At 35.0% G+C, this 15,502-nt stretch overlaps 1 protein-coding gene across 5 annotated transcripts in view; it reads right to left on the bottom strand.

Annotated features, from left to right (window-relative positions):
• Positions 1–15,502, bottom strand: part of LOC125668546 (bifunctional heparan sulfate N-deacetylase/N-sulfotransferase-like) — a 51,639-nt gene that overhangs the window by 30,084 nt on the left and 6,053 nt on the right. For 2 of the 5 annotated variants that reach the window (XM_056162835.1, XM_056162839.1), the window contains exons 2-4: positions 11,743–11,836; positions 4,446–5,696; positions 3,400–3,526 (exon numbers count right to left, since the gene is read on the bottom strand). In XM_056162835.1, the coding sequence (XP_056018810.1) occupies positions 3,400–3,526; positions 4,446–5,453 (1,135 nt within the window). In that variant the 5' untranslated portion in view covers positions 5,454–5,696; positions 11,743–11,836. Of the gene's footprint in view, positions 1–3,399; positions 3,527–4,445; positions 5,697–11,742; positions 11,837–14,997; positions 15,109–15,502 lie in introns of all 5 variants that reach the window. The other 3 variants (XM_056162836.1, XM_056162840.1, XM_056162837.1) reach the window with 2 other exon arrangements.

Consider the following 15,502-nt stretch of genomic DNA (forward strand, 5'->3'; position numbering starts at 1 on the left):
AATAGTAAAGATGGTGTTTCTATCACACTTGAACCTATCAGTGATTTTGTGTTCTCTTGAACTCTCAAAACTGAAAAAAGTAACACTAAAATGTGTTTGATTTGGGCCAGTGAATTTCTCTTTGGTATATATGGTAAACAATGCAGATACAGAGGCCCAAATGGCCAGTACTTGTTAACACTATCACTATAGCTATGATACCTATAATTTTCCTGTTCTACATATCTAACCTAACTTTTAATGTTCAGTAGCAGTATAAATGCCACTCTAAGTGTCAATACTGATGAAAGACTTTACATAAAGGGTGTTCAATTACCAACACCCAATGCTACTGATAGTAGTGCCTAGTGGTCAGGCGAGCAAAAATCAATACTGCATTAGCCTGTCAGCTTAGTAAATCTAAAACAAAAGTAAAAGCATTATTCGTTGTACAAATGTCAATATTACGTCGATCAACTTTACATATGAATTAACTTTATTCCAAATCAAGATCTTCAATCCATTTTAACGTATATGCATTGTGCAATCTGAAACAAAATGGTTCTGGCACAGTGGTCCATGTTAGCTCTGCTCTCAATTTTTTATTCCTTTTAGGATTTATGAGATCGACATTCCTTATCTTTTTCTTTTCACTTAACAATTACAAAGAGAAAACATTAGCTTGACAGATACAGTTTACACCACCACAAGACCATTGTATTTGATGAAGAGAAAAGTCTAGTCTCATTTATAGCAAGTACTGTAAAATGTATCCAGATATTGTGAAATCAGGGAAAATTTATAACTTTCTTGAACTTGAAGGTTGTTCACATTCTGTGTTGAAAGTATGAAATGCCGTATAATTATAATTAAGCTGAATCATTTGCCAATTGGCCAGATGCTACCAAACAAACTGATTAATAACATGAGATGTTTGTAAAACTTATATGCTCCCCATTGTGCAAAATTTAAAAGGGTTATACACATGCATCATTTAATTGATAGTAGTATCACCAATTCAAACTATTGAGCAGACAATATCTTTCTATGTCTGGAGTGGATTGACCACGTGACCTAAAAATCAATAGGGGTCATCAACTCCTTATGCTGTACCAGTGTACCAAGTTTGGTGTCAATCAAGAAAATAATTTTTAAGATATAGGAGACAATATATTATTATGTTCAGTTTAACCCTTGACCTTTGACCATGTGACCTCGAAATCAATACGGGTCATCTTCTCCTGAAGATGTACCAGTGTACAAGTTTGATGTCTGTCAAGCAAAGGGTTCTCAAGATATTGAGTGGACAGTATATCCCTATGTCCAGTTTGACCCTTGACCTTTGAGCACGTGACATCAAAATCAAGAGGGGTCATCTTCTCCTGAAAATGTACCAGTGTACCAAGTTTGATGTCTGTCAAGCAAAGGGTTCTCAAGATATTTAGCGGACATTGTCTTCCTATGTCCAGTGTAGATTGACCCTTGATCTTTGACTTTTTGACCTGAAAAACATTTTGGGTCCTCTTCTACTCATAACCAACCCACATATGAAATATCATTATGATCAAGTGAATGGGTCTCAAGATATTGAGCAGACAACATGTGGTCTTCTTTGAAGGGGGACATTTTAAAAGATATAAAACTGACCATTGTTTGCATACTTCTATTTCAACTCCATTTTTAAGCTTTTTTACTATGTTACTCTCAGTAGTCTAAGGGCTAGTGACTGAATACCATGGGCTAGTAATAAGTTATTTTGATTGCCCACCCCTGAAATAATATAGTTAATTCTCGAATTATCGCCACTCAATTCATCGCCATTTTCGTTATAACGCCGCATTTTTCTAAGTACGTTTTTCCTATTACTTAAAATTCTCGTTAAAATGCCAAATTCACTATCGCCATCTGCCACGGTATTTTATGTACAAAAGTCTATATCAAAGTGTTAATTATCTCGATAAACGGCAATGGGTGCACGTGATCAGTGATGCGGGAAATTGGTCATTATCGATCTCCGGGGCTGAAGGAACACAGTATCAAATAAACAAGATAATTACTTAATATGAACCGTTGTCTTGTTGTTTTTACCTCATCGAAAAATATTTCAGTTTAGCTATGGCTTCGCCACAAAAGAGGTCTCTGTTGAATTTCTAAGAAAACAAGCAAATTATTACATAACACGGAAACCATCCGAAATGTACACAACAGGAAATCTCAAATTATTCTACTATTTTATGGGAAATGTCCATAAAAAGGAGGACAATGGGTGATATTTGGCTGCAAAGGGTGAAATACTCGTCAATCTTGGTCCAGTTAATGACGGCTCACATACCAGGAAACAGCCATGCGTTGCACTAAATACCGACACTGGACATGGTTTATAAATAACTTGAAACATACTGTGTATGTGTGTCTTCTATGTGTATTGTTTTGAAATGAAGTCTTATTAATGATAAAACTATTTTAATCATGTTAGAAAATTTGGGGGGAAAATACGAGATATTTTTACATTAAGTTTGTACATAAAGAAAAGATAACTCTTGCATATACAAGAAAAGTAACTCTTTCTCCCCAAGATGGCAGAAATTCAATTCATCGCCAAATTCGTTATAATGCCATAAATTCAAAAGAACAAAAGGTGGCGGTTTATCGAGAATTGACTGCATGTTATATAAACTAAATGACTAATTTGAACCCGCCCTAGAGTCAGACCTCTGGAGTTGCAAAATTCAGAATTTCGTTACATCCCCTTCTGTTTTTCTTAAATATGCATTTAGTTTTTATATAGTATTAGCAAAATGGAAGATGTCTTCCAAATGATAGATATTCAATCACTATGACCATTTTGGCCCAACCTTGGTAATAACAACAACCCCCTGCGATCATGAAATTCATTATTTTGGTAAAGTGCTATCTGCTCCTCCTAGATATACATTAAGTTTCAATCTATAATCAATAGAATTAATGAAGATTTGAAAGTTTTACACATAAACACTAAGTGGTCCCACTCTGGAGTCAGAACCTCTAACCTGGAGATCAAGAAATTGAAAATTTTGGTTGAAGCCTTCATACTCTACATGACTGTTCATTTAGTTTTTCTTACAAATATACAGCTGTAGAGAAAGTTTTGAAAATTGGTAAATTTTTGACGGTTTTTATTCTGCTCGCAAGGCTCCAGGGGTGCAAGATTTTTAAATTTACAATTTAGGTCCACCTTGTCCAGATGATGCTTCATGCCAAAACTTAAAAGAATTTGATGCATAGTTATCAAAAATAATTTAAAAATGTTGAATTGTTAATGCACAACGGATAACAAGCGATGCAGAACAAGAGAAACAGACTAATAGCAATAAGTCGCCTCAGTCTGGAGTGACTCAGGTGACCTAAAAAACACTTATAAAACACAAATTTGTACATTACCAAGAATCTTTTTATCTCCTTCATTTTCCATATCATCTCCCTTTTGATAGTAATAACCAGAAAACCCCATATTGAACATAAATCCTTGCACCTTCTTCTGCAGTTTCTCCTGTGTTTGCACCATGGCCTGTCAAAAGATTTTATCAAATATTTCATAGCATGCAAAATACTGTATGATGACTCTGTAGTAGCTGCAGAATGTCATAAATACATAACTGCAGCCAACTCTGCGGCAGATCATTAGTGCAATGAAACCAATAACGAATCCCTTAAATAGAAACAATTAGGTCCCAATAAATGGGTAAGAGAGAATTCTGAACTTCTTACACATTTTGGTCTTAGTTTAATTATGACGTTTATAATTAAGTGACTTCACTTCTATCTGGATAGTTGTGTTTTGAGTAGTAGTCTGCTGTTACACTGAATCCACATGTACTTAGGCCACACCCTAGTTTTGGAAAGCAATTAAAACTATGAGTGCAATCATGCATTATATTCCCATCGCTATGGTTAGTAAACATATGTCACTGTCATGATCATTCTTCACATGATGACAATGCAGAACTAGTTCACTAGCTCCAGGTGAAATGTGCAACTGTATATTCTATGTACAAATCCGAGTACAAATTGTTCTTGCTTTTCCCATCAAAGTCAATTTCTGAACGTTAATCATACATTTAAAAGACACCAATCTGTTTCCAATCCTACTATCAGGGTTTTAGTATATTTACATATAATTATCCAAATTATTCATTTGATTTGTCGTTCATTTGATGTGACGTTATATAGACGTTACACCTGATATGATACCAAAACCCCTACCCCTGGGTTCATCAAATTTCAACAAATTTGTTAAAGGGCTATCAGTTTTTCAAACGTTTTACAAATAAACAGTATATACCACGTTTGGCCCCACCCTGAAGTCAGAACCTCTACCATGGGCATCATGAAATTGCAGGACTATACATTTAGTACCAGTAGTCCAGTACACAGTGACATGATCCTCAATGCATTGTATACATTTTTCACTTTAAAGATTCTCTCACCTCAACATCTGATGCAGTCATTCTGGTCCCAGTGATCCCAACAAAAATGTCGTCCACATCTACTTGTATATAACGATCCAGAGAGAGGCTCAACTTGCCATGTGAGAGGTATGACAATGCATCCACTATCATCAGACGATGCAACCAAAAATTCAGAGAGTTTCCAAAGTAAACTCGCTTGATACCATCATGCTTTCCCACATCCAGTACCGAAGCCACCAGTGTTGAGTTGTCCTGTTCATTTCCCTCCACAAATTTGTTGGGTGCAGCTCTGGCATAGGCTAGAGGTTCGTATGTGTTGTTATGGTATTCAAACACAGTCCAATCATCATCAGCTAAGGGACCATCAATTACTTCCCCTGGTCTAGCAATCCTCCACATTTCAGAATACATGTTCAAATGGAAATCTCGAAGCCCCATATTGTAGCGTAAAATTAAAGGAAATCCAGTAACTTTCTCTCGATCTATCCCTAACTCTTCTGCTGAATGTACAAAAATAATCATGCCCACTTTGTATTCTTTACAGTACTTGTCAATCATTTCTCTATTCCACTGATCCATTGCTAAATAAGCTTCCAGATTCTCAAAAATTATCACAGACCACCTTCCTTTGTCCATGTGGGTAAGCGGTGGTAGGTGTTTGCCAGTGGTTTCAATTTTGTATTCAAACCTGGCAAGCTCAAGTGTCTGTGTGATTTGTCGTACCAACTTTGGGTATTGTGACTCGGCAAACACCAGCACTTTTTTACTAATGTGCAAGTTGTCTCTGGAATTGTGATCTCTTGGAGGAAATTGTAACTTCCTGTCAAATCGACACTGGACCTTGGGCATAGGAGGGTGTGGGATTTTGCGGACATGTCTTGGAGTCATCAGTTTGTATGACAGTATAAAAAATGTCACAAAACTGAACAGAATAACAATAATGAATACTCGTGCTACAGAAAAGTGCCTGGACTTTTGGCGAAACCAGTAGGTCTTAACCCTCTCTATGTAACGTCTTAAAAGCATGTTAGTTATAAGGGTAAAAAATCCAGTAAAAAATAATAAAAGAAAATTCACAACCAAAATGAAGATCTAGATGAGTTCCATCACAGCCATTGATATGCTATCAAAATGAGAATACTATTCCCAACTATTCATTCATCCATAATCAAAGGCAAAGCTATGGGGTAAACTCATTATGACAGGATCCACTTTTGCATACAAATTACATTTCACTTCTTGTGGAGCACTTTTTCAGTTCCTCACTCCCTGAAAGAAATAAAAAAACAAACAAATGTTACATAATAGCAATAATTGATTCCCAATTATTCTTAAAGAACCCAGTGGCAGACATCATTTGAATATTTGATTACTACACACAGAAAAAACATCAACTCCAAGATTTTAGCTTAATTCCGTCTTACCCCTTTCTTTTGAGGGAAATTTCAGCCAGACCTACTGAAATTTTAGCTAACAGAATACAAGTGTCGATGAACAAAGTAATCATCTATCCTGATTTTAATCCAAAACAGGAGACAGGACTGTCAAACCAATGTGTGCAGAAATCCATAACAACCGATTTTTTAATATCAGGCAATCACCAAATGATCACCATGGCTGAAATTACTGCTTCCAATATAATTACATTCTAACTTCGTTATCTTGAAGCAAATCAACAGACTTGTTTCCCATGTTTTTAATGTTGTTTATCACAAATGAACTACATGTATATGCATTGATGGACAGGTCATTCTCTGCCCTCAAAGTTTTACACAGTGATATACATGTATATATATGAACACTCTTTGCCAATGGAATATACAATATGACAATCTTCTCAAGATTTTCCTGTGTATTTTTTCAAATTAATATGCAAACATCCTCATGTAATGTAGTTTCAAGTTTGTTCACAACAAAAAACAAGAGGTCCATGGGCTCATCTTCAAAAGGATGATTTGTGTCAAGTTTGTTTGAAATTGGCCCAGTGGTTCTTGATGAGAAGATTTTTATATAAGTCAATTTTTATTTTTACAAATTCTTACAAAAATGTTGAAAGTTTTTATGGTTAGATGTATGCCAGAAAAAATGTTATCATAAAAGTTCACCTGCATTTTTATAAAGGTGACAACACTCAGTGTGCAAAAAAAGTACCCATCCTCTTGACCTGGATGAGTAATAATTGACTCAGGATGAATGAATGCCATTATGCACTGAGTAAAACTCTCTGTAACTCTTCAAATATCTGACTGAAAATTACTTTCCATATGTGCATGAAATAATAGACAAATTATTCTTTTAAACATTTTTATTGTGTTAAACTTTAAAAGCAAGGAAAATAAAAAGTTAGTTGACATTTGCATGTATTTTTATTGGTAATTCTAATCATATGATCAGTTATAGTCATTTACTCATAACATCACTTAATCGCTATTTAGAAAAACATTGAAGATGCGAATAATGCATTGTTATTGGGGGGTTTTCACATTGAAGTAGACTGATGTGCAGGTTCACTTTTATGCATTTCAGACACTGAATAATGGCACAAACTGTCAATTTTATTCATGACAGCGTACATGAATTAAAACCACATGTCCACATACTGTCTTTCTTTGAGTATAAAATATGAAAATATGGGACGAGCAAAACCATTATAGAGTCAAATGGTCATCATATACTGGTATCTTATTTGTCCTGTGGGACAAGGGTTTGTGAATTGTTTTTTCACCCTGCAACACTCCAGCATGATCAGTTGTCATTTGAGCATTTGTACCAGTTACAGCGAATAAGCAAATGACATGCAACCGTTCTGGGGAAAAACAATTTTGTCTCAGCCAATCAAAAGCCACTCTAATAAATTCATTCTAAAGAGTAAAACATTTCTTCGGGACCACTAAATGTGATGGCTTAAAGGCCGGGAGTAACCTAGAAAATTTTACACCCCTACAGCAATTAAGCATATATGGCAAGAGGGCAGGGCTTAGCAGTGTTATCAGAATAAGCAGCAATCTAATGCTTGACTCTACACGTGCTCTGTAGCAGATGATATTTTGAACAGGGAGACTGACATGATTTATCAAAATAAACTAAAGTTTTCCCGCATTTTTCTACCACTCTGCTCGATCTGTGAGACACTGAAAGGCTATGTTTTTACTTTAACAAAACTTCACCCTAGGAACTACAAAATGAATTAATCATTGTTTTATCCATGTCTTTTAAAACATGTAGTTTTTTTTTTTTATAATATACACAAATATTGGTATATATGATATACTAATACTTATGATTTTCCTCTTGGTACCTTTCAATTATGAGAAGAATTTGGGGGGAAATTGTAGCTGTGCAATGGAGGACCTGTGCATTGAAGGGTTATTAAGAAACATTTTGTCCATTATGATATTTGGAGACCTACTATCTGTGATTGTCTCTTTTGACATTGTAATGTTCACATGTAAGAGTCCAGATTGAGAGTAATTTTAGAGTGATGGTTGATCAATTGGACATTTGTCATCATTGGTGAGAGACAATTAATGGGAGTTACACAACTGGCCTATGAGATTGTTGCTTAATCAGACAAACATCATGATTGGCATTATTCGAGAAAAGGTACCAGCAATCCTGCAAAACTCTGAAACAGTGATCAGACTGAACAGTCCTTATGAGTTATTTTCATAAAGTTAACCAATTTTTTTAATGGAATGTGATTATATATGATTAAAAAATAAAATTTGGATTTACCAATGATATATGAGTAAGTACTTTTTTTCCACGTTATACAGTGATTTGATTACATGTTGCCTTTGGTGCAATCCCTCTTATCTAGAACTAGACAAGCATGCTCCTGCAATATGTGAGTCAACATCCGGTGTAAACAATAACAAAAGATAATCACACCCACAAACTGCCAATCTCTAGTTTGAAATACAAATTTAGCCCTGCTTCAGATTTTTGAGGCCAAAATTAAAACTTCATGAGAATTTATATCTAAAATAGATATGGCCAATATATGCACAGTTATGAGGGGAACAAGCATACCTATTTTAAAATTTCAATACAACAGCTTAATCTTTATATTTGCAAAATAAGTGCTGCAATCTGAATGTGACCAGAAAATTCATATATTCCACCATTTTCACCGATTGGCTGCTTTTATACCCAATTGCCGGCCTTTAAGTTCAATGATATGATATGGGTGACTTGTATATCATAGTTTGATGCTTCATGCAAGAATTTTTTTCTCATACTGAGATGTCCCCAGCTGTACGTAAAGTATCACCAGATTTTGACCTATACACTGACACTCAAGGTCGTAGCAATGTGGGTTCTTTATTGTACCATATCATTTTGTGACACTAGACCTAGGCCTCGATGCATTCTTAAGGTTACATCTAAAAGACCCATGACACATGGAAAAAACCCAGTCACAACCCACGTTAAACGTATTAGGCCCATGACACCTGGCAAAAAAATAAAAAAAACAAGTTTCACGCAGTGCTGGGATCCAAAACTGAACCCATAACCTCCAATTTGTGAAGCGAGAGTAACCACTGGGCTACCACAAATGGTGATTTGTGTAAAATATGATATATTGTCAGACAACGGTTGATTTGAAATATACAAGAATTTGAAAACTCCCATAACTGAATACCACACAGCAAGCCTAGAATGTGCTTTAAGCTTCTTTATCTTGAGAATGGCTTTTTCAACAATACAAGTAAAATGTATAACATACCCATTGGAACCATTTGAGTGTTGGGCAAATTTAAATATTCTGCACATCGAAATACATCTGTGGTTGTTAAAGTAAATTATACCAATATGTAACAGCTCTAAGTGTAGTAAGATTACAAATAATAAATAACATTGCTGTATGTCTCTACATCATCTAAATGGCCACAACTTAAAATATTCACCACACACTCCTCATATCAAGAACATGCACACTTTTAACTTACAGTAACCTGAGAGTACTTCACTGTGCATCTCTCAACATTACGAATAATACCCTTTTTGGGGGGTTAATTTCTAAAGCTATTGCAGTCTATGAGCATCATTTAAGCTCTTTAATAATAGCATCTAACAGCATTTAGAATTGATAATAAATAGTGAATCTAAGAGAAATGAAAAAAATGATGGCATGCAGTATAATTTTTACAGCTTACCCACAGCTTTTAACCAATAAATGCAGGAAATTGTCCGAGATGTTGTTCTTGGTAAAAATTACAAGACCGTAGTTGTCTGGTGTTTTTTAAAAATCCAAATAGTGTAATTACACTGACTGTATACATACAGATGAAATAAATACAGGTCCAGTTTCAATCTACAGATCTTATTAAATTACTAGGTAAACAATTTAATCAGCAAAGGCCTAATAGATATAGATCTCAAACATGGTATTGAGATATCATTTTTCATGGAAGAAATATAAAAGACTCTGTATAAAAGTTAGCATTATATATATATATATATATATATATACACAGATTTTTCAGGAACAAAAGCAACACTGTAAGTCTAAATCTATCAAGAGGCCCGTGGACCCATATACCACATTGCTCACCTGAGTCACCATGGCCTACTGTTGTTCAGCTGTTGTGATTTTCAAAAGATTTTTTTTCAATCTTTACTCATATGAAAAATTTTGCCCCCATGTTGTGGTCCAAACTTTGCAACTAAGGGTCATGACATAACCAAAAGTGAATTCAAATATGGGGATGCTCCTATATTAATATGACTAATACAGCCTTGCTGCTCTGGAGAAGGTCACAAGGTCAACAATCATAGTTTGAAATGAAAGGTCTTTCTTTTCTTGTGGGGATCCGGGTTAGAATAGGTCCTCAGTGCCCCTTGCTTGTCGTAAGAGGCGACTTAATGGGGCGGTCCTTCGGATGAGACCACAAAAACTGAGGCGATGTAGGTTAGAATAGGTCCTCAGTACCCCTTGCTTGTCGTAAGAGGCGACTTAATGGGGAGGTCCTTCGGATGAGACCGCAAAAACCAAGGCCCCATGTCACAGCAGGTGTGGCATGATAAAGATCACTCTCTGCTCAATGGCCATAAGCGCCGAGCATAGGCCTAAATTTTGCAGCCCTTCACCGGCAGTGGTGACGTCTCCATATGAGTGAAATAGTCTCGAGAGGGACGTTAAACAATATTCAATCAAATCTTTTTTTTTTGAAAGGTCTTGCCATAAGAAATTAATATACAAAATATAAAAGCTCCACCTCAAATAGTTTGCGAGATACTGAATTATAGGTTAAGTTTTCTTAATTATAGGTTACATGCGAGTTTTCTTAAAAGTAGGTCAAATGGTTAAAAACTTTGGTGTCATAAAAAGGGTTTTGTCACAAGGAATGCACATATGAAATCCCTATCACTCACCAATCAAAAGTTATGAGCAAGATTAAAGTTTCAGACAGACAGTGGGAAAAATTTTGTCCATAATTAAAGTCGCAAAGGCATAACCATACAAATTGCAAACATTTTCATTTTGATTATTTAGTGTGGCCCTGCTATTCTTGGAAAAGAATTTGTTTTAATCAAATTCTTGTGTATTTCCATATAAGACTTAGATCTTCTATGGGGTCCCCAATATGAACAAACTTGAAATTGAACTACCAGGAGATGCAATGCATATTATTATGTTTATTATCATGGCCATGCTGTTGTTGACATTTTTAAAGCTGTTTCCCTATAAATTCCTAATTAAAACTCTGATTCACTGTTGTGGCCCCCAACCTATCCCTGGGGATCATGATTTGAATAAACTTGAATCTGCAGTACCTAGGGATGCAATATAACTAATCCCGGCCCTGCTGTTCTTGAGATGGAAGATTTCCCTGTATATTTCCATGTAATAATTCAATCCCCTAGTGCAACACCATCCCACTTCTAGGGACCACAACTTGAATCTGCACTACCTGGGGATGCTTGCATATCAATATGACTAATCAAGGCCTTGTCCTTGATTTTTAAAGATTTTTCCTATATATCCGCATGTTAAACTTTGATCCCCTATTGTGGCCCCATCCTAGGCCTACCCTCAGGTACCATGATTTAACATCGAAACTTTCATGTAAACTTCAACTTTTTTTTGGCCCAGTGGTTCTTGAGAGGAAATTTTTTAAATGACTCCACCCCATTCCTGCCCTTTTACTGATTATCTCCCCTTTAGTGGGAGCATGGCCCTTCTTTTGAACAAACTCCAATCCCCTTTATCCAAGGATGATTTGTGTCAAGTTTGACTGAAATTAGCCCAATGATTTTTTAAAATACATGTGTATGCCACAAAATTATTATTAATTCTTAATTATCTTACTTCAAAAAGGGTGTGGCACTTCATTTGAACAAATATGAATCCTCTTTATCCAACATACTTTGTAGCAAGTTTGGTTAAAGTTAGTCCTTTGTTTCTGGAGATGAAATAAAAAATGTTAGAAGTTTACGTATGAATGCTGGATAAAGCTAAAAAAAAAAAATTTTTAAAAGTATAAACAATAAATACCAAATATGGTATACATAAATAATATCTATGGTTTTAATACTATATATATTAACAGCATCTGCAATCAATATCCATGAGATATAAATATAGATCACTTTGCTTGGCATATATATGAAAGTGTATCATGAAAGGTGAAGATAACGAACAGTGATCAATCTCATAACTCCTGTAAGCAATACAAAATAAAATTGGGCAAACACAGACCCCTCGATATACCATAGGTGAGATCAGGTGTCTAGGAGGAGTAAGCATCCCCTGTCGACTGATCACACCCGCAGTGAGCCCTATATCTTGATCAGCTAAATAAAGTTATCCGTAGTCAAAATCAGTGTGCCAAGAACGACCTAACAATTGGTATGAAACACGTCAGACAGCATTTAACCCAATGATAGGTTGTATTGGCAAACTAGATCGTTATAACGACCATAGAATTTGCGAAATGCTGACTTTAAACAAGTTTAAACTGTTGAAAACCCTGCACCATCAACTTGTTTATCAGTAGCCTGCCTCAATTTAAGAACTGATCATATGCAGAACAAGCTCTTGCATATCAAATCAGTTGAGATATATGCACACCATATGCAGGTGATAATGGATTATTGCTACATAAATATGGGAAGTTGACAATGGAGAAGCTGAAATCATTCCATTTGTCATAATATTGAGTTGTTAGTTTGCCGTTAATATTTATTTTCAATAAAATATCCAAGTATGAAGCAGAAGTGGACGACTCTGTGGTGTCTTTTTTTTCGAGTTCAGAGGGATATATTGAATCAACATATGAATGAAAATGATTATTGTTAATGGATGAAGTGCCATCAATATATATCTAAATGTCAAATTAAAGGCCACAGCAAAAAGATTTCTTTCTTCTGACTTAGAAGTTTTTGAATAAATTCTTCTTCATAAGAAAATAAAAACAGGTCAGCTATCATGTCAAGCTCTGTATGTCATCTGTTAGAATTGGAATCTCTGTAATTTATTGGGGTAGGGATTAAAAAACTGCAGGACCGAATCATTTTTCTTTCATTAATATTCTATGTACAGTAGGGCTTCAGTTGGACGTTTCACCTTTCCAACAATTTTTTTAAGGGGGGGGGGGGGGGCGTTTTTTATATCGGTAGTCTCGGAATTCATGTTCCACATCTTTACTAGAAATAGTTAAAATGCAAATGAAAATTGTCTCATTAATCCAGATGGTAATTTCTCTGGAAGGTTCATCACTGACAATTTTAGCAAGTTGTAAAGAAAACATAATCAACACTATCCTATTGCACTGATTACCTGCGTCTTGTCAACATCTCCCTAATTATTTAAGCGTGACATGCAAGTTAAACGACAGGTGCCGATATAGACATTATTCTAATGTTTTGCTAATTTTTGTGCATCATATCTGTAATGCATATAGTTTTGAATTGTAAGCTAATTTTAAGCATATTATTTGTCTTGATCAATTCATCATTGATAAATTTTATTGATTCAGAAATGCTACCTGTATCCGATGTACTCAGCCATGAGTTAACATCAGACTGTTGATTGAAGTGAAATATAATTTTATTTTACATGATCAGTTATTTTCATGAATAAAATGTCATGCATTTACAGTACCTGCCAGTGTGCGATTGATTCTCGTTGTTTTAGTTTATCATTGTTTTTCTTTATTGTTTTAGGATTTTAAAACTCTGGATAAAAGCGAGGAAAATACTGTTGTCACATTTGTGCATGCAGACACCAGTAATTTTGATGCCGCTTGAGTTCTGTTCAGTTTTGTATTAATTAACAAGTTTGAATGGTTTTATTCCCCAGATACAAATGGCTTGGAAAATTATAGAATATGAATATAAGAATTCCTTTATTTTTCAATTACAGGTAGTGCTGAGAGTTTGCTTTTAGTGAATGTGGGGTTTATTTTGTTTGCAGTGCTAATAATGTACACATGAAAATATCGACATAAGTACATGGACATTTCAATTCTTAGACTAGTACTTTGAAAATGCATGTGAATTATTATGATTTATTCAAACAAGAGGTCCATGGGCCACATCGCTCACCTGAGCAGCAGTTCCTAGCAATAAACAAGCTTGAACAAAACTATCATTATACAAGCAGCTTGGTTCAGAAAAACTTTTCAAAGGTATTAAATGACTAAAAATTCATCAATTATCAAACTTAATTATCAAACTTTAAAAATTCATCCTCTTGTAGACGGGTATGGCCTTTCATATTAACAAATTTCATCTGTGCCATTTAGTTTGGTTCAGATCTTCTTCTCAAGAACTAATGGGCCAGGAAAAGAGAAATTTACATGAAGCTTCCTGACATAGTGCAGATTCAAGTTTGTTCAAATCATGGCCCTTGGGGGTAAGATGGGACCACAATAGGGGATCAAAGTTTTATATACTAGGCCTAATAAATAGAAAAAAATCTTTAAAAATCTTTTCAAGAACCATTGGACCAAAGAAGTTTACATTTGCACGAAAGCTTCCTGACATAATGCAGATTCAAGTTTGTAAAAATCATGGTCCCCGGGGGGTAAAATGGGGCCACAATGCGGAAATAAAGTTTTACATACAAATGTATAGGGAAAATCAATAAAAAATCCTAGCTCTTCTGAAGAATCACTGGGCCAGAAAAGTTTATATTTACATGAAAGCTTCCTGACATAGTGCAGATTCAATACCCCCCCCCCCCCCCCCCCCCAGGAGTAGGTTGGGACTACAATAGTGATAAAAGTTTTACATCCAAATATATAGGGAAAATCTTTAAATAATTGGACCAAGTGACTCAGGTGAGCGATGTGGCCCATGGGCCTCTTGTTTCTTTTTAAATTAATCATTTTCCAAATTTCATCAGAATAAAACTAGCCCAGTATTGTTCCAAGTGATATAGTTATGACTCCATCAAAATATACGAACAGACACTACACAAAGTAATCCATGGCATTAACATGTCTTGCAATTCACAGACAGTACAAACATTTAGACTTTAATTCATTCCATCAAATCTGGTGTAAACTAGAACAAACAAACTAAAAATAAACATACTTAGTGATGTGATAGATAAACTTACGGAATGGACTTCAACGAGATTTTCTCTTTCTCAGTTTTAATCTAGTCCCAATGTCATATTTTGTTAATTGTGAAAACACCAGCGGTTCTGAAACCCACTTGCCATTACCAGCTACAAGTATGCATTCATAATATATGTCAAACATCATGGGAAAATTGCACATAGAATAATAGGCTAGATACACACATTATCTGCAAATGTTTGTCTCCATCTGTTCCTTCTAGTAGTGATTAATTACAACATTCCCTTTCTATACAACATACATCCATCATATGCCTAAATGCCTGTGGTCAACTGTCTGTGAAAACCAAAATCCTGGACTCCTATAAAATGTTATTGCTGTGTTTACTCTGTCTCTAATTAAACTATTTCAAACTAAAATGCATGTCTCTAATTAAACTATTTCAAACTGAAATGCATGTCTCTATAATTAAACTATTTCAAACTGAAATGCATGCATCAAACACTTTTTATGTGTTTTTTAGCTTCCAATATTTAAGTTATA

Source organism: Ostrea edulis, chromosome 4 (genome assembly GCF_947568905.1).
Source record: "Ostrea edulis chromosome 4, xbOstEdul1.1, whole genome shotgun sequence".
In the NCBI taxonomy this organism is placed as follows: domain Eukaryota; kingdom Metazoa; phylum Mollusca; class Bivalvia; order Ostreida; family Ostreidae; genus Ostrea; species Ostrea edulis.